Source organism: Suricata suricatta, chromosome 12 (genome assembly GCF_006229205.1).
Source record: "Suricata suricatta isolate VVHF042 chromosome 12, meerkat_22Aug2017_6uvM2_HiC, whole genome shotgun sequence".
NCBI classification, from domain to species: Eukaryota; Metazoa; Chordata; class Mammalia; order Carnivora; family Herpestidae; genus Suricata; species Suricata suricatta.
Genome location: NC_043711.1, coordinates 79,044,135 through 79,055,706, shown reverse-complemented (window position 1 = coordinate 79,055,706; position 11,572 = coordinate 79,044,135). Strand labels below are relative to the sequence as shown.

Sequence of the window (11,572 nt, the reverse complement as noted above, 5' to 3'; positions counted from 1 at the left end):
TTTCAGTCCATGGTTCGTCTCCAGTATTCAGTAGTCTCCCTTGATCTGTGTCCCTCACTCTTCCCCGCTCTCTCTCCCCCTTCCTCTCCCCATGGTCCCCTGCCAGGTCTCTCCTGTTAGACCTATGAATGCAAACATATGGTATCTATCCTTCTCTGCTTGACTTATTTCACTTAGCATGACACCCTCAAGGTCCATTCACTGTCCTACAAATGGCCATATGTCATTCTTTCTCATTGCCATATAGTACTCCATTGTATATATATATATACCACATCTTCTTGATCCACTTATCAGGTGATGGACATTTAGGCTCTTTCCATGATTTGGCTATTGTTGACAGTGCCGCTATGAACATTGGGGTACATGTGCCCCTATGCATCAGTGCTTCATATCCCTTGGGTAAATCCCCAGCAGTGCTATTGCTGGGCAATAGGGGAGTTCTACTGATAGTTTTTTGAAGAACCTCCATACTGTTTTCCAGAGAAGCTGTAAAAGTTTACATTCCCACCAACAGTGCGGGAGGATGCCTGTTTCTCCACATCCTCGCTAGCATCTATAGTCTCTTGATTTGTTCATTTTAGCCACTCTGACGGGCATGAGAGTGGTTTTGATTTGTATTTCCTTGATGCTGAGTGATGCTGAGCATCGTTTTATGTGTCTGTTGGCCATCTGGATGTCCTCTGTGGAGAAGTGTCTATTCATGTCTTCTGCCCATTTCTTCACTGATTATTCGTTTATCGGGTGTGGAGTTTGATGAGTTCCTTGTAGATTTTGTATTCTAGCCCTTTATCTGATATGTCATTTGCAACTATCTTTTTCCATTCCATCGTTAGCTTAATAGTTCTTTTTGATTGTTTCCTTTGCAGCTTTCTATTTTGATGAGGTCCCAATAGTTCACTTTTGCTCTTGATTCTCTTGCCTTTGGAGATGTGTTGAGTAGGAAATTGCTGAAGTTGAGGTCAAGGATGCTGTTTCCTGCTTTCTCCTTAGGTTTTGATGGTTTTCTTTCTCACATTCAACTCATCCAATTTGAGTTTATTTTTGTGTATGGTGTAAGAAAGTGGTCTAGTTTCATTCTTTTGCATATTGCTGTCCAGTTCTCCCAGCACCACCTGCTAAAGAGGCAGTCTTTTTTCCATTGGATACTCTTTCCTGCTTTGTCAAAGATTAATTGGCCGTACATTTGTGGGTCCAATTTTGGGCTCTCTATTCTATTCCATTGATCTATGTGTCTGTTTCTGTTCCAATATCATACTGTTTTGATGATGACAGCTTTGTAGTAGAGGTTAAAGTCTGGGATTGTGATGCCTCCCATTTTGGTTTTCGTCTTCAATATTACTTTGGCTATTCGGGGTCTTTTGTGGTTTCATACGAATTTGAGGATAGCTTGTTCTAGCTTTGATAAGAATGCTGGTGCAATTTTGATGGGGATTGCATTGATTGTGTAGATTGCTTTGGGTAGTAATGACATTTTCACAATGTTTATTCTTCCAATCCATGAACATGGAATGTTTTTCCATTTCTTGGTGTCTTCTTCAATCTCTTTCGTAAGTTTTCTATAGTTTTCATCATATAGGTCTTTTACATCCTTGGTTATGTTTACTCCTAGGTATTTTATGGTTTTTTGTGCAATTGTGAATGGGATCAGTTACTTGATTTCTCTTTCCGCTGCTTCATTATTGGTGTAGGGAAATGCAACCTATTTCTGTACATTGATTTTCTACCCTGAAACTTTACTGAATTCATGGATCAGTTCTAGAAGGCTTCTGGTGGAGTTGATCGTGTTTTCCATTTAGAGTATCATGTCATCTGTGAAAAGTGAAAGTTTGACTTCTTCTTTGATGATTCTGATGCCTTTTATTCCCTTTTGTTGTCTGACTGCTGATGCTAGGACTTCCAGCACTCTGGTAAACAACAATGGTGAGAGTGGGCACCCCTGTTGTGTTCCCGATCTCAGGGGGAATGCTCTCAGTTTTTCCCTATTGAGGATGATATTAGCTGTGGGCTTTTCATAAATTGCTTTTATAATGTTTAAGTATTTCAACTTTCTCAAGGGTTTTTATTAAGAAAGGGTGCTGTATTTTGTCAAATGCTTTTTCTGCATCTATTGACAGGATCATATGGTTTTTATCCTTTCTTTTGTTAATGTGATGTATCACATTGATGGATTTTCGAATACTGAACCAGCCCTGTAACTCAGGGATGAATTCGACTTGATCATGGTGGATAATTCTTTTTGTGTGCTGTTGAATTCGATTTGCTAGTATCTTGTTGAGTATTTTTGCATCTGTATTCATTAAGGATATTGGCCTGTAGTTCTTTTTTTTTTTTGTTGGATCTCTGTCTGATTTGGGAATCAAAGTGATGCTGGCCTTGTAGAATGAGTCCAGAACTTTTCCTTCTATTTCTATTTTTTGGAATAGCCTGAGAAAGATGGGTGTTAATTCTGCTTTAAATGTCTGGTAGAATTTCCCTGTGAAGCCATCTGGCCCTAGGCTCTTATTCGTTGGGAGATTTTTGATAACTGATTCGATTTCTTCACTGGTTATGGGTCACTTCAGATTTACTATCTCTTCTCGTTTGAATGTTGGTAGTGCATGTGTGTTTAGGAATTTGTCCGTTTCTTCTAGATTGCCCAGTTTGTTGGCATATAATTTTCTTAGTAATTTCTGATGATTGCTTGTATTTTTGAAAGATTGTTTGTAATAGATCCATTTTCATTTGTGATTTTTGTCTTTGTGGGTGTTTTTTCTTTCTGAGGAGCCTGGCTAGAGGTTTATGAATTTTTTTTATTTTTTCAAGAAAACAACTGTTGGTTGCATTGATCTGTTCAACTGTTTTTTTGGATTCTATATTGTTTATTTCTACCCTAATCTTATTTTCTTTTTCTTTTGGGTTTGGGGTGCTCTTGCCGCTCCCCTTCTAGTGGCCTTAGGTGCTCTGTTAGATTTTGAATTTGTGCTTTTTCTAGTTTCTTGAAATAGGCCTGCATCACAATGTACTTTCTTCTTAGGACTGCCTTTTCTGCTTCCCAGAGAGTTTGGATTGGTGTATTTTCATTTTCATTTTTATTTGTTTCCATATATTTTTAAATTTCTTCTCTAATTGCCTGATTGGCCCAATCATTCTTCAGTAGTGTGGTTTTTAATCTTCACATTTTTGCAGGGTTTCCAAACTTTTTCTTGTGATTGATTTCATATTTCATAGCATTGTGATCTGAAAGTGTGAATGATATGATCTCAATTTGTTTATATTTATGAAGGGCTGCTTTATAACCCAATATGTGATCTATCTTGGAGACTGTGCCATGCACACTCAAGAAGGTGAACTCCCCAGCTTCAGGATGCAGAGTTCTAAATATATTTATCAATTTCATCTGTTCCAGTGAGTCATTCAGGTCCCTTGTTTCTTTAGTGATTTTCTGTGTGGTTGATCTATCCACTGCTGTAAGTGGAGTATTAAAATTCCCTGCAGTTAGCACATTCTTATCAATAAGAATTGTTTCTGTTTGTGATGAATTGTTTTATGTATTTGTGGTCTCCTGAATTCGGCGCATGGATGTTTATAATTGTTAGCTCTTCCTGTTGGAAAGACCCTGTAATTATTATGTAATGTCCTTCTTCATCTTTTGTTACTGCCTTCACTTTAAAGTCCAGTCGCAGGCTGGCCAAATTGTATTCTCCAACCCCTGTCTCATTTCCAAATCCTAGTCCATGCCCTTTAACGATACCTCCCGAGATGTAATGTACTGCAGGATGCGTGACTTCCTAGCCAGGGATCAAGTAGGGAGGGTAGGGGAGCAGTTTCTCCTGGTGTAGCCTGGGTTTCGGGCACTGAGTCCAAGGACAAAGAGCCAGCTAAAGGGAATGGATCTCTCTCCCCGCACCCTGTGTTTATAGATGGGATGATAGGATGCCTCTCTGTCCCAGGCCGAGATATTTCTCTTCTCTAGAGACAGTTCTATGAGCGTTTTCAGCCTCTCTTTCTCTCCCCTGTCTCTTCACAGCTCCGTGTGCTCCCCAGTGTTCTGCATGTAGTGGGGCTCCCTCTCATCCAAGCCTCCGGTCCCGGCCCGTTTTTATCTTCCCCAGTTTGCACTTGCTCAGGCACCTATGAAGCTGTCTTCTTTGTGAACTCTGTTTCTTTTCCTCCCACACTTGCAGATCAGAGTATTGTGGCTTCTGTCCTTCTTAGTTTGATAGACGCTGGCTGGGGAAAATTACAGAACTCCCTACTTCTCCGCCATCTTTCCCCCCTCCGTTAAACCCGAAATGAGAGAATTTAAGAGAATAAGAGTCTTGGTTGCACTATGTCCTTAGTCCTAAAGCTCTTCCTGGATGCTCTGAGGAACCTAGACTCCTTCTCAGTTATAGAACCAGTGTAAACTAATATTTTTGGTTTGAATCTCTTGTAAGAAAGGCTCTTCACTAATACGTAAAGTGAAGAGAGAGAGCCCAGACCAACATCACCTCTTTCTCCTCCTATCTGTACGCCTGCTTCCTCCTGAGCCTCAGTTTTCTCATGAGTACAAAAAGAACAATCATTCTTACCCTCAAGTTGCTCGGTAAGTAAACACAATAATATGGGAAATGTAGATGCTTGGTATATAGTAGATGCCCGACGAATAGTAGTATTATAGTATCACCAATTTAATCGTTTCTCACTCTGGGTATTGCTCAGAGTTTAATGATTATTACAAAATAGAAATAAAATTAAAAAGTAAGGCTTTAAGAACAGCAAAAAACCTAATTTGAAATGGTACTTTAGTGCCCTGTGGATGTGGGAACTTTATACCTGGCATCCCTTAGGACAGTGCTGACTTTGAGCAAACTGGCTTAAAAAGAAGATGTTTTCTCTCCCACAACTGGAGGTCCAGAAGTGGGGTTGGAACCAGGAACGATATGGCCGTGCAATGTTGTCAACCCACATTCTTTACATCTTTGCACTTCTCTAGAGCAAATTTTTCCTCAATTTGGTTCCCCTCCTGGTCATAAGGTGTCTCTCTGGAGCACCTGAGGCAAAATGACTGCCTGTTCCTAGCCAGCAGGAGAGGGAATTGCATTAGTTCCCCAGGGTTCTCTGCAAGCCTGTTGTTTTCTCTTAGGTACACAACCTGGCTAGAGATAGTCTCATATTTGAGTTAATCACTGGTAGAGAGTCATGAAATTAACCTTAATTGGGTTAGTCTAGCTATTGGGGGTGGGTTGAATATTGGGATGTCAACCAAAATATGCTTCATCATTCAATTGACCTTTCTGAGCTGTTTCTTCTCCTGGAAAGCACTTAATTCACAAGCTGCTGAGAGAATGACAGAACAATGTATACTGCACCTTCAATAATATTTAGCATAATCTAGTTGTTCAATCAATAGAGGACTTGATTAGCTGAGATAGCAGCCCATAACAGGGACAGACAGGAAGAAAGACAAACTTACTGGTCACAAACACCTTGGTGCCTGGATCTGACTGGAACTCCATGTCAGGTTTCCCCTCCTTGAACTTCACTTGGTAGTAGGTGCCAGCGTCTGCATGAGAGATTTCACTGGTGCGGATGGAAAAGTCTGTGTTGCCAGCTTTGGTGGTGTGTCCAATTTCTTTTACTCTTGGAAAAACACCTCCATTAAAATTGTAGATTAACTCCTGGGTTGGCCCAGTTCCCTTGAACCATATGACAGTCCTTTTGGGGATGAATCTGATACAATGCAACTCAAGGTGATTGTCTCTCCCGTTGATACAGTCTGTGTCATCTCAGCTTGTTGCACCTGGAATGTTTCACGTGAGGTTCCTGCAAAGATATGGAAAATCATGTCCTGTTTCCCATGCTCTGGCCTAGACAGGATGGGAGAACTTGGATCTAGATCATGGTTGGACCTCATTCATTAGTTCTTTTAATGACACATGTGAGAATACACCGACTGAGTTTAGAGGGGCCTCTGCAAGTGGTGGGAGCTCCTGACCTCATTGACTGAGGGGAGGTCAGTGCAGAGGACCAGATGTATCACCTCCCCAGTTCCACATCTCAGCCCCTAACCAAGGTAAAAGGACAGGGAGGAAGAGGACTGGGATTATTAATTGATAGTGTTCACACAGAGAGTAATCCCTCCCCCATCTAAATGCCAAAGATCACTCAAAACATTTGGAGATGGGTTCAAGTACAGTCTGCCCACCAACAGTAGTGAGTTTGGGATTGACCTTTATCTCCTTTCTGAAGGGAGAGCAGCCACTGAATTTGTGGAGATATTAGTGCTGACAGGTGTAGAGAAAGTGGTAGTCAAGAGAGAGCAAACCTAAAGAATCAGGGGGCATTTATGATAACTATATGTACCTGCAGGCAGGGTTTGGTGCCTCTGCTTATTGCTCAAGATAGAAGAGAGGGACAGTTTCCTCTTCTCAACAAAAGAGAGTAGAGCCTCAAAGGACCTTGTTAATTTTGAAGGGCGCACGACTGACCCCTAACACCCACAACCACCAACATCACTACCACACGTTGTGTCAGGTCCTGGTAATCTCTCCCCTTTCAGGCTGGCAAACCATCAAAATCGCTGGCAAATCATCAAAATAGGGTAAGGTGCAGGTTAGAGAGAGAAGGGAACTGTCAGGCTGGTGTGGCTGGGAGAGGATGGCAGGTAAGCTGCCCACACACATTTTCTAACTTGAGGGAAATATGTAAATTTTCTATGGCCAATTGGATGGGATAGAATGTGGGTGGACTTGAGAATGTTACTGGGGAAGACTGGCTTTCCTAGCAGAACAGGTGGATACCCTAACTTCATTGTATTTAATGGAATTAACTCAGAGAGTAGGAAGAAGCCAGAAACACTGGTTTTCCTCAGAGCATAAGAGAACAGCAGAGCTGAGGGTAGACCAGGGCAGACCAGGGAAGGATCAAGTGTCAGGAGAGTGACTCAACCCCTCCAGGACAGCTTTTCCAAACAAGACTTGGGAGTGGGTGACACACAGTAACCCTCCTATTGGTCTCATGGTTCTCCAGAAGTCATAGTAATAGACCACACTCCCTCATGAACTTCCTGTGTGGGGAATGAAGTCCCTGACTACATTGTGGTGGCTGCTCAGGGACCTGCCACCAGGCCTCAATGACATTCCTGTTAGAAACAGGCGAGTGGAATTGTGTAGGCTTGTAGAGGTTCTGCCTGGCTGTGGCAGAACCTTTGTTTTGGCTCAGGAGATATTATGCTGGAGGCTAACTTCAACTGTGTTGAGATTCCATCCAAATCCAGAAGCTAATATGTGGCTGCAGCTGTCTGTGCCTGATGTTTAGAGTCAGGATATAGGCCACAATGGACACAATGCATATTCTTGAGCTCAAGTTTGTCCCGAAATCTCAGAAAGGCCACTCAGACTTCTAAGTCAACTCCACCAAGTTTTTAGATCATGAAGTGCACACATGTAGTTGCATTTTATCTACTGAATATCTTTTTAGTTTGGAGTATCTCTGTGTTCAGGTTTTTGTGGTTGGGACATCAGAGAGGGAGCTGGTATGTCACATGGCTTGATTCAGTAGTGGGCACAGAGTCCCAGACTGACAGAAGGGCCAGGTGTAGAACCCCAGCCTACAGGGCTGTTTCTGGATGAGGGGACACAGTATCCAGCTTGTAGTGATGATTTGGTACATGTTTCAGATCTTGGAGAATTTAAGTTTTATAAACCCAGGGGAATGAAGCTGTCAGACGGTACTCACCATTCACAGACACATAGGTGCCTGAGCCAGACACATACGCCATGTCAGGATGCCCTATTATTAACTTCACACAGTAATAGGTGCCCCCATCCTTGGGTGACACATCATTGATGCAGATGGAATAGTTTGTTTGATTGACCTCTGTATTTCCCGCTTGGTTTACTCTGGGGAAGTGGCTTCCGTTGAAACTGTAGATTAATCGTCGTTCTGGCCCATTGTCCCTGAACCACAAGACAGGCCCTGCTGGGGAGTGAGCAGACCCGTTGCAGCCCAGTGTTAAGATGTCTCCAGCTCGGACTGAAACTGAACTCTCCGGCTGGTTCACCTCGAACTCTTTGCCTGAAGCTCCTGGAAAGAAACTTTGCATCATTTCTCATCTTCTTTGTCTTGGCCCAAGATGTTCTGAGGGTCTGGTTCTAGGTCAAGGTGGATTCTCATTACATACTCTTTTAGTGTCCTGTACTGGCACCAAAGTATGACAGTTCAACTCGGGTTCCCGTATGGGATGAGGGGAAGGGGACTGATGTACAGAAAGGGGGCGAGTGCCTTCTTTCTGCATCACAATATGAGGATGGGCTGGAGCATCCTGGCTCCAACAAACAAGGGAACTTGGTGAATAACAAATGACTGCACACTTAGTGGTTTGAGAAAATACATATTATTTCATAGCTCTTGTGATCCCGGAGTTGATGAACAGCTTAGCTTATCTGTAATGCACAGAGGCAAGAGGATGTGAAGTCACAGGGAAATGCCATGCATACTGTGAAGACCATCTGAGGCTACCTCGTACCAGAGGTTACGAGTGAGGCCTGGAAAAGATTCCACCTCATAATTTATAGCAGCTCTATTTATAATTGCCAGGGTGACCTTCAGTAGTTGAATGGATAAAGAAATTGTGGCACATCCAGTCAGTGGACTATTACCCAGGCTTTCAAGCCCTGAAAAGACATGAAAGAACCTTAAAAGCTTATCATCAATGCAGGAAACGCCTGCAGACTACATGACTCCAACTATACGACATTCTGGAAAAGGCAAAACTATGGAGACTGTAGATATATCAGCGATTATCAAGGGTTAGGGTGGAAAGAGGTAAATAGGCAGAGCATGGAGGATTTTTAGGGCAGTGAAACTATTCAGTAAAATACTCATAGACTACAATACTAAGAGTGAACCATAATGGACACTATGAACTTTGGGTGTTTTTGACATATCAGTGTAGGTTCATTGTAATACACGTACCACTCTGGTGGAGGATGTTGATAATGGGAGAGGCTGTGATATGTGGGAGCAGGGAATAGTAAGGGACCTTCTGCACCTTCTGCTCCATCTTGGTGTGAACTTAAAACTGCTTTAAAATATGAACTCTATAAATACTAGTCTTTTCCATATCAAAGATCATCTAGATTTTCTTCTATGATATCTTCTAGGAATTTTGTAGTTTTATGTTTTACATTATTTTTATGAAGCCTGTTAGGTTTGTGTCTAGGTTTCTTTTCTTTTCTTTTTTCTTTTCTCTTCTTTTCTTCTCTTCTCTTCTCTTTTCTTTTTTCTTTTCTTTCTTTCTTTCTCTTTCTTTCTTTCTCTCTCTCTTTCTTTTTCTTTCTTTCTTTCTTTCTTTCTTTCTTTCTTTCTTTCTTTCTTTCTTTCTTTCTTTCTTCCTTCCTTCCTTCCTTCCTTCCTTCCTTCCTTCCTTCCTTCCTTCCTTCCTTCCTTCCTTCCTTCCTTCTCTCTTTCTTTCTTCTTGTATGTGGATGTCCAGATCTCCAATTGTTACAGCAATACTGGTTGAAAAGATTATCTTTGTTTCTTTCCAAAAGATCAGTTGGCTGCATTTATGTGAGTCTATTTCTGGACTTCCTATTCTATTGCATTGTTCTGTGTGTCTATTCTCTCACCAATGCCACTGTTTCTATTACTGGAACTCTCTCGTAAGTCTTGTAGTCGAGTGGTGTCAGTCCTCTGACTAGTTGTTCTCCATTCTTCTCCAAGTTGAGTTGGCTATTCTGAATCTTTAACATCTGCATATATATTTTAGAGTCAGTTTGTCAATATCTATACTTGTTATTTTGACTGGAATTGCATTTATACATAGATCAGATTGGGAAGAACTGATATCTTGGTAATATTGAGTCTTCCTATCCATGAACATGGAATGTATCTCTACTTTTTCTTGACTGCTTTGTTCAGTTCTCTAGCTTTCTTTATATAGATCTTGTATATATTATATGAGGTTTGTACCTAAGTATTTGTCTCTTTTTTTGAGTGTTAATATAAATGGTCACATGTGTTTTTAGTGTACGGAAATAATACTGATTTTTGTGTGTTGATCTTGTTTCCTTGCTGAACTCACTTATTATCCTGAGTTTTTTTGTTTTTGTATTTTTTTAGTAGATCCTTTGGGATTTTCTATGTAGACAATCATGTCATCTGTAAACAAGGAAGTTTTATTTTTTCCTTTTAATTTACATTCTTTTCCTTTCCCTTCTTGTCCTTTCCTTCCTTTCTTCCTGTCCTTCTCTCTGTTACAGCTTCCAGTACTTTTTGAAAATGAGTTGTGAGAATAGACATCCTTATCTTAGGAAATACATATACAGTCTTTCACCAGTAAGTATAATGATAACTGTGGGGGGATTTGTAGACATTCTTCATCAAATATAGGAAATTCCCTGTTATTTATATAGTTTGCGGAGGGTTTTCATCATGAATGGATTTTGGATTTGTCAAATATTTTTTTCTGCATCTATTGATATCATCATGCAAATTTTCTTCCTTAACCCTTTGATGTGATGGATGACAATGACTGATTTTCAAAAATTGAAACAGCTTTGAATAAATCCTAGTTAGTCATGGTATATAACTTTATGCATTGTGAAATTCTATATGCTGACATTTTGTTGAGGATTCTTGGATTTAGATTCATGTTTAGATTTAGATTGGTCTGTAGTTTTCTATTTTATGTAAAGTCTATCTGGTTTTGCTATCAAGATAATAACCTCATCAAATGAGTAGGGAAATGTTTCCTTCTCTTCTATTTTCTGGAAGACATTGTATAAAATTGATATTAATTCTCTTTAAATGTTTGCTAACATTCTCCAGTGAACTTGGGTGTCTCATATATGTTATCCTTTCCTATCCAAGCTTTTTTCCTCTTCCTTATACTCAGGTAATGGTCATGGCTTCCTCTTTCAGCTGATCTGAAGCCCTGAAGCCATGTGCTCTGGCACTGGGACTGAAACCTCTGCTAAGATGAACCAATGGCCTTGGGGAGAGACTCCACATGCTTAGCTTCTTCAGCAAGCAGAGGCAGAACTGACCAGCCCTGTTGTTGAGCCTGCAGGGTTCAGTTTCCATCGGAGACCCAGAGAGACCGCTAGTGACCACTTCTGGCTAAATTCCATGAGCATGCATACCTCTGCATGTCTTTGGATGGAAGCACTGTGCTTTCTTTTCTTGCTTCATAATTTCATGTTTTCCAACATGTTTTTCTCCATTGAGAGGTAGCATCTGTGTACTAGTAATAAGTGTAAAACTCAGATTCTCTGATCCTAGGGGCTAAAGGAGGAGAACTGTCATGTGTGCTGTGTTGAGCCTGTGACCATGGGCTGTGTATTCATTATCTGAACAAAAAGGTGTGGAACAGACATGAAATATGAGATTTTGTGAGCTGGGGGTCATGCCAACTGAGTTCTGTAAATTTTGGCTAGGACAGAAAAACCTTTCCCCCTTCCCCCAAAATTCTAGGCTAATAGGTGAGAACACAGTAAACAGGCATAGGGGAGAGCCCCCACAAACACACCTGCATCCCCACTCACCTGTGAATCCTGGAAGCAGAGTCAGCAGCAGGGAGGGCAGAGGTGGGCAGAGTGGGGAA

At 41.1% G+C, this 11,572-nt stretch overlaps 1 protein-coding gene and 1 long non-coding RNA gene across 5 annotated transcripts in view; one reads left to right on the top strand and one right to left on the bottom strand.

The window, feature by feature from the left end:
• The window catches only part of LOC115273594 (signal-regulatory protein beta-1-like), a 29,233-nt gene extending 21,444 nt beyond the window's left edge, over positions 1 to 7,789 (bottom strand). The window contains 3 exon segments of the mRNA XM_029916701.1: positions 5,438 to 5,677; positions 5,680 to 5,787; positions 7,702 to 7,789. Coding sequence (XP_029772561.1) covers positions 5,438 to 5,677; positions 5,680 to 5,787; positions 7,702 to 7,744 — 391 coding nt within the window. The 5' untranslated portion in view covers positions 7,745 to 7,789.
• The window catches only part of LOC115273602, a 59,197-nt gene that overhangs the window by 31,366 nt on the left and 16,259 nt on the right, over positions 1 to 11,572 (top strand). The gene's annotated exons all lie outside the window — the stretch shown is intronic.